General features: G+C 41.5%; 1 protein-coding gene across 1 annotated transcript; it reads right to left on the bottom strand.

Moving 5' to 3' along the window:
• Positions 1-13,078: 13,078 nt before the first annotated feature.
• On the bottom strand, positions 13,079-15,847 carry siva1 (SIVA1, apoptosis-inducing factor). The gene is made up of 4 exons (XM_054796346.1): positions 15,522-15,847; positions 15,049-15,237; positions 14,752-14,899; positions 13,079-13,262 (listed from the first exon to the last, which is right to left on the bottom strand). Exons 1-4 carry the CDS (start codon positions 15,640-15,642, stop codon positions 13,214-13,216), a joined length of 507 nt encoding a protein of 168 aa, XP_054652321.1. The 5' UTR covers positions 15,643-15,847; the 3' UTR covers positions 13,079-13,213.
• Between the last annotated feature and the right edge of the window lie 66 nt (positions 15,848-15,913).

Raw genomic sequence — 15,913 nt, 5'->3', positions numbered from 1 at the left:
GTGGAAGCTTAGCCCCCGGATATACACCTGTTGCAGTGCATTGTGGGACTGTGTTATCCACCATTACTAGTCTAAATAAAAATGCATGACACCTTCTGTGCCTTAAAGTGTAAGAAAATAATGCATTTTCTATCATGACTACTCCCGTCTGTCGTTTTTGACAGGCACGAAGGCAGCAGTGAGTCTCAGTCACAAAGTCCATGCTTTGCATTTGCGTTGCAATGTGTATGGAGGCAACAGAACGTGGAAACATCGCTGGTTCATTGAAACGGTAAACTGGGCTCAACGGCAGAATGCTTTCAAGATGGGCTGCTATTGTTGTATGCAAAGAACTCGCAATCATTAATTACACTGTGCAGACACTTGTCTGTTTGGAAATCAACTTATTACCAATTGTGAGAAGTTTGTAATCATTTCTCACTTGCACCATGAAAGAAATCCAGCTGATCTGCTATGTGATCCCAGTGGGGATGGCCTCCGATTCCCACCATCCTCCCCCCTTCCAATCCCAGTGCACCCATTCTGGGAACGGCACATAGACAAGGGGGTTGCATCCAACTACCCCTGCCCCCATCTCTCCAACCTCCACAGCCCCCAAAACCGTGGCCCCAGCCCTCGGCCTCATCCCTCCACTCTATTGTGTGTGTGGGTAGTAGCTCAGCCAGGCTATTGTCTGGCCCCGCTCCCCAGCACGTACTTTGTGCACAAACAGACGACACAGCGGCGCTAGCCAGCCAGCTCCGACATAAAGAAAACAATGTCCTCCCAAGATCATTCATAAACGGCCAGCCAGTCAATAAGAGCCTGATGCAATGCTTCAGCCACAGCAGTTCACATCTGCCTGATGGGATCCAGAGCTTAGAGTGGCCACATGGTGTGTGTGTGTGTGTGTGTGTGTGTGTGTGTGCATTTCTTCTAGAGCAAAACACTTCACATGGAAAGCAGGAGGCCATGTGATAGAGCTTAGCTGCAGGGTGACGAGCTGGGATATGTGCAGTCTAACGCCACGGTGTAATAAAACATTCCTCGCCAAAGCCTGGCTCATTTGACTGTGTGAGGCCGTGTGTGTGTGTGTGTGTGTGTGCAGATGTACTTGGGAGAAGTTGAGAGGAAAGTACTAAGTGTCCACCGCCTCAACATGGCCAGCGGTGGGAGCCCTTGACCTCTAAGGGGACGGGCTGCCAGGGACAGCTGGTGTGGTCTGTGTTTATTTATTTATTTGGGAACAAAAGACAGGTGGTCACACTTGAAAAGGACACACAAACACATTCACGTATGTGTGTGTGTGCGTGTGTGTGTGTGTAGACCATACACCTCACTTGACATTAGCACACATGCATCATGAATCTCTTTTCTTTAAGCATTCATTTCTGACTTTCAAAGAGTTGAAGTCACATTAAGTAGCATGTATCACAACAAGTCATAGCAATCCCCCGGAAACCATGCAAGTACAGTATGCCCGCTGTGGCTGTGACACGACAGTAATATGACTGGATGACGCCGTGGCATCTTTGCTTTTTTTCATTCAATGTCTCTTGTGGTAAAAATGTATTTTCTTGTAAAAAAAAAATAAATGAAAGAGAACATGAAATGGCACCGTACCCCCCTGGTCCCTTGAATGAGTTTTAGTCCTTCAAGAAATAGTGATGTCATCCTTAAACTTTTAGCATTTGGCCATCCATGAATGCTTGTCTCAGTAGCTGCATAATGTTGACACACAAGAGCCTAATAAATGCTTGTCTTACACAAATATTAGCGTTAAAGTGGATGCTTCTTTCCCAGCATTGACGATGACATTTCAGAGGCTGTATGAGCAGGGATGCCCGAAGTGAAGCGGCGGTTTATTTATTTATTGTTTTTTTTAAATAAAAATATACTTGAAGAGAATACTAAAAAAAAACAACCAGCAAAATGAAAAAAACAGCTGTAATTTTACAATAATAAAGTCAAAATTTTAAGAAAAACGTTGCATTCTAAAGAGAAAAAAAGTTGCAATTTTACGAGCGTAAACTTATAATATAATGAGGAAAAAATAATGTCATTTTAGTAGCATAGAGTTGAAATATTAAAGGGAAAATATGTGATTTTTTAAAAATTAATAATATTATGAAAAACAAACAAAAGTTGTAATTTGGAAAATTAGATTGGGGAAGCCGCACGGTGGTCTAGTGGTTTGCATGCTGGCCACACAGTCACAGTCTGGAGATCGGCAAGGCCTGGTTCGATTCTCCCTTGGGCATCTCTGTGTGGAGTTTGCATGTTCTCCCCGTGCGTGTGTGGGTTTTCTCTGGGTCCTCTGGTTTCCTCCCACATTCCAAAAACATGCATGTTAGGTTAATTGGAGACTCTAAATTGTCCATAGGTATGAATGTGAGTGTGAATGGTTGTTTGTCTATATGTGCCCTGCGATTGGCTGTCCAGGGTGTACCCCGCCTGTCGCCCGAAGTCAGCTGGGAAAGGCTTCAGCATGCCCCTGCGACCCTAATGAGGAGAAGTGCCATAGAAAATGGATGGATGGATAGATTGGGGAAAAAGTTTTAAAATTAAGGGCATAAAGTCAAACTTTTATGGGAATAAAGTCATAATATTAGAAAAAAAAACAAATATTATTTAAGAAGAAAGTTGAAATATTTGGAACATTAAAAAAAACAAAAACAACTGTAAAAATGAGGGGAAAAAAAGAGCAAAGACCGAACTTCATGCTAATATGGTTTTTCGCCTGTATCACAAAGCTGAGGTGCATCTTTTTCCTTGAAATACATATAACGTCTTAGCATATCTACTGTACATGTGTTGGTTTATCAAAGTGACCCTCGCATCCTTTCATTTTTCAGTATTTGGCCCCCGGTGGACACCAGTTTGTGGACACCCCTGCTCTCTAGCATTAACTGTGATTGCTTGTCTCTCAGCATGGGAAATATTTGTGATGTACAATAACATTTGTGTGCAAGCCTGCCTCTCAGCACTGACATAATACAGTATTTCTGATAGCCGTAGTATGACTGCTTGTTTCTCAGCATGCACATCACATATGAAACACCACAACAGCGGTACTGTAGTGTGAATACAATATGACAATCCATCCATCCATCCATCCATTTTCTATACCGATTCTCCTCATTAGGGTCACGGGGCTATGCTGGAGCCTATCCCAGCTGACTTTGGGCGACAGGCGGGGTTCATCCTGGACTGGTCGCCAGCCAATGGCAGGGCACATACTGTATAGACAAACAACCATTCACACTCACATTCATACCTATGGACAATTTAGAGTCACCAATTAACCTAACGAGGAAAAGGCTTCTTGAGACGTCATCTGTACTTCTGTGTAGAAGGTGTCGGACGTTTCGCTCCTCATCCGAAGAGCTTCGTCAGCAAACTAATAAGTGCTGGTAGCTTAGGCCTTAAATACAGTAAGAGTGGGCGGAATTGGTGTGCCAACACCCTCCTCCTATTGGTTCGTTACACTAAGCCTGGGCGGAGCAGTGGTATAATCCTATCCTGTTATTCACACCTACGATAAAAGGGAAGTGTCGCTCCCTGAATTGGGTATGAACGACTCTGATACTGGCTTGTTAGCATCTATTGTTCTGGCTCGGCCCTGCCTTCACCTCATTTGCAAGACTAAGAGCTGTGGGTTTTGGTCTCAGTAACCTGCTGAACACAGGGTCCAAATTAAACCTCAAACCACCATTCCGATTCAATGATGGGTTCTGTTGTTTGACAAAAATAGCTTCCTTTACTCCTCTTTCAAACCATCTGTTTTCTTTGGCCAAAATCTTTACCTCGCTGTCCTGAAAAGAGTGATTGGTAGCTTTCAGGTGTAGATGTACTGCTGATTGAGGACCACTAGCATTGTCCCTGCGATGTTGATAAAGCCTTTTTTGGAGCATTTGCTTAGTTTCCCCAATGTAGTGCTCTTTGCATTCCTCATCTTTACAGTGGATGGAATAGACCACATTGCTCTGTTTCTGGTTTGGAGCCTTGTCTTTAGGATGCACTAATTTTTGTCTCAGGGTATTTACTGGTTTGAAATAGGTAGGAATTTTGTGTTGCCATAAGATCCTCTGGAGTTTTTCGGAGACCCCCGCTACATAAGGAACTACCACTCCTCTCCTTTTTGCTTCTGTGGGCTTTTGGGTTTCTTTCCCTACTCTCTTCTTTTGACATTTGTTAAAAGCCCACCGTGGGTACCCACAGGTTGAGAGCGCTCTCTGGACATGTTGTGTCTCCTTTTTCTTTCCCTCAGCACTAGTTGGTATTTGTTCCGCTCTATGTTGGAGGGTCCTAATAACCCCTAGTTTATGTTGTAGTGGATGGTTTGATTCAAAAAGCAGGTATTGGTCAGTGTGTGTGGCCTTTCTAAAGACCTCTGTAAGTAGCTGTCTGTCCTTTCCTATAATTACCTTGCAGTCTAAGAAGGCTAGTTGGTTTTCTTTAGTGTCCTCGCGAGTAAATTTGATATTGGTGTCCACCGCATTGATGTGATCTGTGAAAGACTGAATTTCTTGTTTTTTGATTATGACAATTAACCTAACATGCATGTTTTTGGAATGTGGGAGGAAACCGGAGTACCAGGAGAAAACCCCACGCACGCACGGGGAGAACATGCAAACTCCACACAGAAATGCCCAAGGGAGAATCAAACCCATGTCTTCCCGATCTCCAGACTGTTACTGTGTTGGGCAACATGCTAACCACTAGACCACCGTGCGGCCTCAATATGACAATATTGACAATATTTTTGACGTATGATAGCATGTGTATGAGCGATTGTTTCTCTGTATTCGCACAATAAAACATTTGAATGCACAGCAGATGTGTGAATGCTCGTCTCTCAGCATTCATAGCGTTTTGTTTGCAGAACAATATTCGTGTGAGTGTTCCTCTCTCAGCATTGGCGATATCCCTGATGTATAATAGCATAGTTATTTTTGACGTGCAATATTAATGTGGATGCTCGTCTCTCAGCATTGACAGCGTGAACAGGGTAAGTCTCATATATCAGACGATGTGCAGTCTACCTTTACAAGCTCAGTGCGCGCGTGTGTACATGAATCCATATTACCGAGTGTTCTTTCTTCTCCTTTTTTGGAGCGGCTGTCCAAGACAGTGTGCCCTTGGTCCACTGTACAGCTGTCACATACACGTACTCGTTGACTCATATTTATAGCAGCAGCATCATTGGACTTGACTCTGGCCTCAGACCACAGCTGGTCCCCCCACACCCCCGACCCCCCCACCCCCTCCCCCAAAAAAGAATGGCTGAAAGACAAGGCCACGTGCTCCCGCCGGCTGCCTGCGGTCGGTCCGGTCTGGTGGGTTGCGGGAGTTTATATGTGTGGGCCCCCTCTTTGTGCAGACACGCAGCCACACACGTAGTGGGATGTATTTACACACGCTGAAAACTTCACAGCTGCATTGTCTCGTAAAGTCAGCGCATCGTGATGGAGTTGATGGGGAGCCGGGAGCGGGAGCGAGAGCGTCAGCATCCAGAATGTAAAGTGTTTTGGTGTATTTTCATGTTCTGAGGTGAGACGCAAACCTCGACCTGCTGTAATAACTGGAAATACATGGTTGTAGGTGACCACAATGTATCCCTGAGGGCATCTTTCTGATATATCAGGGGTGTCTAAAGTGCAGCCTGTTCGCCATTTGTGGCCCGCAGCTTATTATTTTTAATTATTTACTCTAAAAATGTAATTTAAGAAAACTAAAGTAGGGTGGTGGCACGGTGGCGCAGGGGTTAGCATGTCGGCCACACACGTCAGGAGATTTTGAAATGTGGATATTTGCCTCGTATCTCTGTGTGGCGTTTGCATGTTCTCCCGGTGCGTGCCCTCCCGGAGACTTGAAAAGAAAACTGCACTTTTTGGGGGAATTTTGCCCATCATCCACAATCCTTATGTGAGACACGAACACACGTCTTTCTCTTTTCTGTGCCTTCTAAAGACACTGTATAAAAACAGATTAAAAGCGAGCGTGTAATGGGACACACCTATGCCGCCTACAAAGACCGCTATTAAAACACCTCCAACAAGGTTTTATGGTTTTGTATACATGCTGTAACCATGTAGTAACACGTACATTCATGATAACATGGAATACTTACAGTATTTTGCCGTATTTTGGCCATTCTAAGCATTACCGGAACTCACGATTGATTTCACCTAGCAACATAGAAACGAACACCCACAGCTAGCCTCAACTTTTACAAACTCACATATAAAAACACAGTAGCAGTGGTGTTAGCCCAAATATGCAGCCTTACCTTTTGTAGTGGTCAGAGGCGTTGTGAGGGCGACGCTGATGCGCTGCGGCTGAGCCTGCGGTGAAGCTAGTCACTAGCTAGCTAGCCGGTGTGTTACGGCTAACTGTCAATACGGCAGTAACGCAGTTCGATCGGCGTAACGATGTCACTCATAATAATAACAATGTCGCTGTAGCTTGGTTAACATGCAGGTCACATTATATGTAAATGGAGTGTTGTTGGCGCTTTTTGGAGTCTTTTTCAGGTGGCTAAAAAGGCGGAATAAGTGTGTCCCAAACGTGCAGTACTGAGCTGAGTGTTTTTATACCTTTAGAACGCACGGAAAAGAGGAAAACGTATGCGTTCATGTCTCACATCAGGATTGTGGATGATGGGCAACAGTTTCCTTTATAGTTAGGACAAGTGGCATAGAAAATGAATGAATGAAAATAAAATAATTTTAAGAGAATAACGTAATATTATGAGGGAAAAATAATGTCATTTTAGTAACATAAAGTTGAACGATTAAAGACAGACACTATTTCGTTAAAGTTGTAATATTATGAGAAAAAATAGTTCGGGGAAAAAAAGTTACATTACAAGAATAAAGTCAAATGTTAAGAGAATTAAAGTCATAATTATGAGAGGAAACTTTACAAGAAGAAAGTTGAAATCGAAATATTCAATGAAACTGCAAAAATGAAAAAAAAAGCTTTTACAAGAAAAGCGAAAATATTTACAGAAAAAAAAATCATTCTAATGAGAAAAAAGCAATTTTACGAGAATAAACCTGCAATATTAAAATGTTAGTTTAGTCATTTTAGTAGCAAGGTTAAAGTATTAATGAAAAAAAATCGTTTTTTTTTTTAAGTCGGAATATTATGAGAAACAAACAAAACAAAAAGAGTTGTCCAAATTTGAAAAAAGACCAAAGTTCATAATAATATGCTTTTTCACCTCTAACACAAAGCTGACATGAAATATATTACATTTATTCTTAGACTATCTACATGTATTGGTTTACAGAATATCAAAGTGCCACTGGCATCCTTTCGTTTTCAGTATGTGGCCTTCATGGAAAAAATTTGGATTAGACCACCATTGTTTCAAAGCTCAAAACAAATATAGCTCATAAGAGTTTCATTTAAGAGCTGATATCTAGCAACTTCCATGGTTTTCTTGATGATAACCAAAACCACTTAAGTTCTTACATGAGTACTTACAGTGTAGCATTGTACTGCCAAAAAATGTAACTCTTAGGAGCTATTTTTGTTGTCACTGTTATATTTGTCCAAACAAAAGGTACCTTTAGTTGTATCAGGCATTAAAATGAACAAGAAACTGACGAAACAAGGGTGGTCTGATCATTTTTCCATGACTGAGCATGTACAGTATATGTACCATGAAAACTGTTCAAAGCAGTCAGCTCAAATGAAACTGACTATTGGATAAAATTGTCATCAGAGTTGAAGAAAGCGGTGCTATTTTTCACACACGTGGAGATCTCAAGTGGAGTTGCATGTAATTTAAAGGAAAATGCACTTGCTGCCCATCTTCCGCAATCCTCATGCGAAACATTAACACATATTCCTCGCTCTTTTCTGTGCGTTCTAACGAGAGAAAGCGAGTTAGCGCGAGCCAGCTAACATAGCACGTCATGGGAGGCACCTGTTACGACTGTAAAGCCCTCTAAAAAAAATCTCTAACAGCATTTTATCGTTTTATATCCCTGCTGTGATCATGCATTAACAGGTACATTGATGATGACGTGTAATACTTACAGTATCTTGCAGCATTTTGGTGATTTAAAACATTACCGGAACTTCTTTCCTGGGCGCACAGGAGCTAACGCTACTTCCGTCAACAACAGCAGCGAAGGAACAGCGAAGACACTTACAACGGCCGCGCTCATTGGGATGGCTGTGTCTTCCAGCACAGGTAAAAAAAAAAAAAAAAAAATGCTGACAGCAAACGAGTATCTTGTCGAGTCTTCGTAGCAAAATTGAGAGCCAGTAGTATCCACTCTTCGGTCCGTCCCGTTGCAGTGGCTTGAGGCGTTGTGAGTGGAGCTGAGACTAGCGAAGCGTTGTGTTACTCCGCCAGATAAATATAGTTTTTCGGTTAATGTACAGGTCAGTTATGTGAATGGAACACTGATGCTGTTTTTTTATGGGTGTTTTTTTTTTAGGGCTTTATCATTGTAATAGGTGTCTCCCATGACGTGTAAGCTAGCTGGCTCATGCTAACTCTTTTTCTCTCGTTAGAACGCGCAGAAAAGGAAAAGAAATGTGTTCGTGTTTCACATAAGGATTGCGGATAATGGGCAAAATTCCCCGAAAAAGTGCAGTTTTAATCATTTTACGTAATAATAACTTACAGGCTTTTCCTCTTAAGGGTCGCCACAGTAAGTCAATGGCATGGTTTGATTCAGCTTAATTGTTAAATCGGCTGCCATTCCTGACTTAATGCTAGCATTTACCGCAGCTTGGGACACCCACTGGCAGGGTGTTGGGGCCCTGCAGGATTTAAACCCGTGTTGTCTGCACGAGAGGCAGCAGCGTGGACCATTACACCACCAGGGAAATTGATATAATAAAGCTGTGACCAGTGTTAATCTGTCCACAGCAGCTGATGACGCTATTCTAAAAGGTTTTGAGGTTTTCTGGTTAGCAAACATTTTCAACTACATTTGCAGTAACACAACAGCATTTTTGTGGCTTGTCATCTGAGCACCCAGAATAACCTCATCTCGAAACATTTAGTCAAAAGGAATTGATCACTAAAACATTCCAAATATAGTCACTTCCAGCACATAAGACATGATGCATTTAATCAAGTTAGGCTTTTCTAAAAAAAAAAAAAAAGTGCAGACAACTCGTCGCCTGCCAGCATCCTTCTGTACGCTCAGGCGGAAAAGCTCAAGTGGACTAACCGCAGAGCACACAAGAAGGCCTGAGCCCACAAAAGGCCCACTGAGCGAGGGATGTGACTCAACAGATCATACGCACATTTGCAATAAGCTCCAGGAAGTGCACTCACCCAAGTTGACATCCATTACCCCGTGTCATGTGACCAGTTCCTATAAAGCAGGGCTGAGGACTCCTGCTAACCAAGAACAATTACTCAGTGTACACCGTGTGACCCTGAGAGCAGCCATCGTCAGTGTCGGGCCACAGTCAAAGAGAAAGTGATGACTGCGCCACAAGGTCATGTCCAGTAAGGATAATAGTCTCTGCACAAGCAGCCACTTTTGTCTAACCTCTGCCTCTGCTTGTTTTATTAAATACATTTCATAGCAGGTAGTCAAGGTCGGAGTAGGCAGAGTGGATTGAAATCCCGTTATCACTACAGAGAAAAGACAAACCTTTATTAAACCTTTGTTTCCCTTTTTTCAATAATGATGATGAGTACTTTTAAAAAGGCCAAAGAGTCTAGTTTGGGTGAGTCATAATGTGCTGCCACCTGCTGGCAAATATACCCACTACACATGGAATATCAACGCTTCCATATACTTCAATGCTACTACAGGACAGGTGCATCTAAAAAAAAAATATTCCGAAATACAAAATCCATTTTTCTTCACTAATTTCAGAAAGTACACAAAAGGCCTCAAATATTGTTCACAAATCCGTGCTCGTGAGCATTCATAATGTATTTCATCCATTTCATCTTAAGATGCTGGTTAGATGATTATTGCACAGGTGTGCCTTAGGTTGGGGGTGGGGTGGGGGCGTAAACCAATCAGTATCTGTGTGACCAAATACCTTATATACAGTAATCCCTCGTTTATTGCAGTTAATTAGTTCCAGACCCGACCGCGATCATGAATTTTCACAAAGGGAGATTCCTTATTTATAAGTGGAATATTTTCAGTTACAGCATTGCAAACCTGTTTACAACCTCCTAAATACGGTTTTAGCAGCCCTCAAGACTTGAAATAACACCCCTACAGTCACTTTTACACTCATTTATCCAATGTAGTTGACTTAATACATAATACGTCATCTCAGACTCTTCTTTCACATACTTCCTGTGGTGGCTCATCTCATCAATGTAACGTTACCGACACCTAGTGACCAGTGTAGAATACTGTATTTGGTTAAAGAGAGATCGACAATGCACTTCAATTGCTTACTAACAAGCAGAGAACTCATGCAGCGGCTTGAGTCTGGCTGCGGTCTTTTGCATGACAGTTTTCATTTCATGTAAATCTGTTATGTTTGATAGCAAATGCTAAAAGGACGTAATGCATGAAGTGTGTGTCTATTGAACGCTACGTAGCTATTTTGACTGACATACTGCTCAGGTTATGCAGACTATTGAGGAATTATGTGTAATTGCCATACCTAATTGAATTGTGAATTATTGGATATCAATTACTTTGACTACCTGTAACCTTTGAAACAAATACTAATCATTAGTATAGTAGTTTTAAAGTCTCTCTCTCATATATATACACACACACACACATTTATATGCATGCTGAAAGTGTACGTGTACATTTACAACATACATAAATACTCATATATAAATAGAGTAAATATATTAAATATGTATATATTTATTAATATATTATCTATGTTTAGAGTAGGAGGTAGATTTTGGGCCTTGGTCATTATAAACAAAGTTCAAAGGCTGAAAAAGTGTGAGCACCCCTGCTTTAACCCGTGAAGAGTTTTTTCACACATATGCCACAACTGATTTTTTTGCCCAAATTTGGCTCTGTCTTTAAAATGTAATAACTCAGTCATTTCTGAATACTTTTTTACTTTCGACCACTCAAAATTTTCAGTGGCATCAGACCTATCCATACATATATAGTTTTTATTTATTTATTTATTTTTGATACCCTCTATGTACAATAAAAGCAATAATGTGCTTTCAGCAAAAAACAATTATGTGTATATCTATATAAAAAAATTAATTAAAATTGGAATGTTTGATATGAATAATTAGGGCCTTGAATATGTTAAAAAATCACAACAACAGATTTTTTGTGGCATGCACATTTTTTTGACAATGGCAATTTTATGTTAATTACCCCATAACGCGTTTTTTTGTTCAAATATTGACAGACCCTTGGAAGTGTATAATTTCTGAATATTTTTTTTACTTTCAACCACTCAAAATATTCAGTGGCATCAGACCTATCCATGTATATATAGTTTTTTGTATTTATTTATTTTTGAACGTGAATGAACATGAACAATAAACAACTTTTTTTTTTTCGAACAATTCATGCAAGTCGGCCTCATATGATTTCGTCATACTGATACGCCGCATTTCGAGCAGACATTGGACGCTCTCAGTGGGTGTGTCACAAAGTCCACACTGCTTTCTCTTTCGTGAAGGTCCAGGTGTGGCCTCTGCAGCATGCAAGAAAGCGTTTTGCAAGGTTTTAAAAGCCAAAAAGCTGTCTTGCAGACAAAAAGCTGTTTTATCGACAAAAAGCTGTTTTGCAGAGAAAAAGCTTGTTTTCCAAGGCGAGCCGCATTGGGAAATGCTCTCAAAACACCGCTATCCAATAGGAAGAGGGAGGGGGGGGTCAGATTCAAACGCTGGACCAATAGAAACATCAAACTACAACTCCCAGCATTCCCCCAAGCAGAGCCGCCATGTTGGAGTGACGCGCCGCTTACGCGCCGCTGACGCGCCGCTGACGCTGCAACCACAGACACGCATGCTCCGTGCATACATGCACAATTTTGCAAATAACACTTTATTTTGCAAAATAACTTCACCCAGCAATGCACACACACACACACGCACCTATTCTAGCAAGATGGACAGTTTCCATGACGTTCATTTTGCACGATTGGGCGCTCATTGCAAAGACGCTATTAGTTAGGCTGTGTCGCCATCCAGTGGATTGTGGGTGTAAATTCAAAAAAAAAAAAAAAATCCCTCTCTGCTGTTTTTCGACTCGCCACTGAATGGATTGAAGCGGAAATCACGGGAAATGCATGATAAAATATGAGGTTTTCAGTGCATCAAAAAATAGACATTATAATGGGAGTCTATGTGTCAAAACTTGGACTTTTGTAACGTTCTGGAGCATTTTTATTTTGCTCAGAGATGCAACACTTTACAAATGTTGGCATGGTGCCATTTTTTTTGTTTTTCATCTATTTCCAACCTGGGAGACCTTGAAGCAATCAAACGTTTTTTCCCCAAATGCTTTTCTCTTTAAAATAAATCTCACTGTCCAAAATATGGACAATAACTCTTCAAGGGTTAAGTGGTCTGTTATTCTGGGTCAGTAGACTATTCAATCATGGGGAAGACTGTTGACAAGACAACACAAACAGGGTAAGCCACAAAAGGTAATTGTTAAAGAAGCTGGTTGTTCACAGAGTACTGTATCCAAGGATATTCATAGAAAGTTGAACGGAAGGAAAATGTGCACCAGCAAACGGGGAAAACCGCAGCCTTGAGAGGATTGTCAAGCAAAATCCATTCAAGAATTTGGGGGAGCTTGACAAGGAGTGGGCTAAGGTTGGAGTCAGTGCATCAAAAGCCACCAAGCACGGACAAATCCTTGAAAGCGGGCTAAGAATATTGCATTCCTTGTTTCAAGCCTGAACCAGAGACGACGTCAGAATCATCTTACCTAGGCTGTGGAGAAAAATAAGTGGACTGTTGCTCCAAAGTCAGATGATTTTGAGTGTCATTTGGAAATCAAGACAATGTTATTTTCTGACACTGAATTGAGTTTTCATTATCTGTAAGTCAAAAAGGAAAGGAAATGAAATGAAATTCTTCACATTCTAATTTTTTGAAAATGTATCTATGAAGTTGTCACCCATCACAACCAAATTGTGTAAAAATGTTCAAGTTTATTTCATTAGATATCTATACATGCACATACATTTCGATCATAAGGAGAAAAAAAAAGACAATTATGAAATTTAAAATGCAGGATACTGCAGTTTTCAAGTATTGGATCTGCGTACCAAACTTCCATTACGTCGAGCAACTGCAGCAGAGCACTTCATCATAACGTCCACTGTAACTGTGAAAGAGAGAGAAAATATTAAAAACAAAACACTAATTTAGAGGTATTAAATATACAGTGGTGTTAAAAAGTGTCCCCCCCCCCACCACCACCACCACCTTCCTGAACATTAACATTAAGGCCTGTCTCAATTTTGCCAAAAAACATCTCGATGATCCCCAAGAACTTTGGGAAAATACTCCATATACCATCAATTCTGCCATCTACCATAAAATCCTGAAGGAGAATGCCCGGCCATCTGTTCGTAACCTCAAGCTGAAACGAAATTGGGTTCTGCAGTACGACAATGATCCAAAACACACCAGCAGTTCCATCTATGAATGGTTGACTTTGGAGTGGCCAAGTCAAAGCCCTGGCCTGAATCCTATCGAGGGACTGTGAGATGACCTTAAAAAGCCGGTTTATGCCCAAAAACCTTCCAATGTGACTGAATTACAACAATTCCGAAAAGATGAGTGGGCCAAAATTCCTCCACAGTGCTGTAAGAGACTCATCCAATTATTAGGTTTAGGAGGGCAATCACTTTTTTCTACCCCACATAGGGCCATGTAGGTTTTGAATTTTTTTCGCCCTTAATAATAAAAGGTTTCATTTTGTGTTCAGTTGTGTTGTCATTGACTAATATTTACATTTGTTTGATGATCTAAAACATTTGAGTGTGACAAACATAAAAACACAAAATAAGGAAGGAGCGAACACTTTTTCACAGCACTGTATGCCGTTTTTACAGCATCTCACAAATGTGAGTACATCCTTCACATTTCAGCAACTATGCTATATACATGAATCTCGGAGTAATCCGTGTACAGCAGTATAGATTTACTGTCCACTGAAAATGACTCAACACAAACATTGTCTAAATAGTTGGCAGCCCAACTGAGCACCATCATGGTATGGGGCTGCATGAGTGCTGCCAGTGCGAGGGGGCTGCCGTTCATTGAGGGGAAATATGAATTCCAACATGTACTGCGACAGTCTGAAGCAGAAGCAGTCTGGACCAAATGGCAGTTTTCCAACATTAGGAGCCCAAAAACACCTCCAAGATGACAAGTGCCTTGGTGAGGAAAATGAAGGTGACAGTATGTAAACTAGGGGTGTCACAAGATGTTGCGAGATTAAAACGTGACAAGATTTCTTGTTCAGAAAAAGAAAAATTGGCGTGGGCACTATGCCTCGGGGGATGATAAATTAATTACACATAAAAATGAAAATGAACTCAATTTTGCCAGCCTTAGTATATTGTCATGTGCATGCGTGTCTGTTTTCGTCTCTCGCCTGCCAAATGGCAGGAAGAGGGTTCACACTCTGCATTTGTTTCGGCACCGTGGAGCGTTTGTTCCATAGAACGGCATGAACGCGCACGCACACAACTCTGCTACAGCACCCAGACAAACTACTGTCAATAAATTCCAAGTTGTTTAGCACATTCTGTCAAAAAATAGGCTTGTGAATCTGGGGTTGTATTCAAAACCAAAACGGTACCCACTCTATGATGGTGCAGACAGAACAGCACTGGCTGAAGCAGCTGGAGCACTGTCGGCTGCAGGACAAGCAGGCACGACGCTCACACTGGGAACAGGAGGTCTGGCATGACACACTTTTCTGACACACGCAGCAGCCACCACTAGATGGTCCTGGAAACAAAAGTGGATGCACAACTTTTAAAAACATGGGGTCATATAGTTCATTTGGGGATAGTGCTGACCAACAGAGTGCTAAAAGCCAACATGAGTGACCATGAAGCATGAACTTTATATGTGCAGTGAACCCTGCAAGCACTCACCTTGTGTTTTAGTTGCTTTGGTCAACCTCCCATTAGTTCCAATCAAAGTCTGCCCTCTTAACAGAGTCTGACTGCTTTTAACTGTTAACTCTTGTCCAGTTGGATGACGGTCGGTGATCTTATCCTCCCCAGTCCATATTTTGTCTACCACCGCTTTGGCACCATTAAAAAGTAATGTTTTTGTCTTTTCTGTGAAAAGAATGAAACGTAAATAAGGCAAACCCGGCGAGATGCTACCGTTACTAGCAGTACTCTTTTTAACCGCTAAGTGGCTGCCAAATTCGGCCACCACGTTTCACATATTTCGGTGAAAAGATCTCAAACTAATAATGTGACAAGTTTACATGCGTTCAACGGTTGTTAAACTGAACAAATGCGACTGCAATTGGGGTGTATGGATGTCTACATCCCGAAAACATTTCGGTGAGTATTAACAACGAGGCTAACATTAGCTAACGCCGACACGTACTTACCATAGATTTCTTTCCTGTATTTATTCCCAAAGACGCTGGAGTTATTAAGCTCACGCGGCCCGATGTGCATCTTATACTGAGACGAGAAGGTTTCCGTAAAAGGGCACGATCGCTTCGGCATTTTCGTAGGTCCAAAGAGCTGTTTCCACGCTCGGTAGTTGCGGGAAAAACAGTGTTGGGCGAGGACAGCCAATTGGACAGATTTTATTATCACGTGGATTTTTAAACGCCAATCAAATAGTTCCTTTTGCTGTCACGTGATTTTGGGTCGCTGTTAAACTATGCCGTCTAAATGGCTCCAAAATGTTAACCTTAAAAATCGACTGGCGGAGCTTGAAAATGTTCAATGGTATGGCCACTTGTGTTGACTTAATGGTGGAGCAGATGTGTAT

Source organism: Dunckerocampus dactyliophorus, chromosome 13 (assembly GCF_027744805.1).
Source record: "Dunckerocampus dactyliophorus isolate RoL2022-P2 chromosome 13, RoL_Ddac_1.1, whole genome shotgun sequence".
NCBI classification, from domain to species: Eukaryota; Metazoa; Chordata; class Actinopteri; order Syngnathiformes; family Syngnathidae; genus Dunckerocampus; species Dunckerocampus dactyliophorus.
This window is presented reverse-complemented; position numbering and strand designations above follow the sequence as displayed.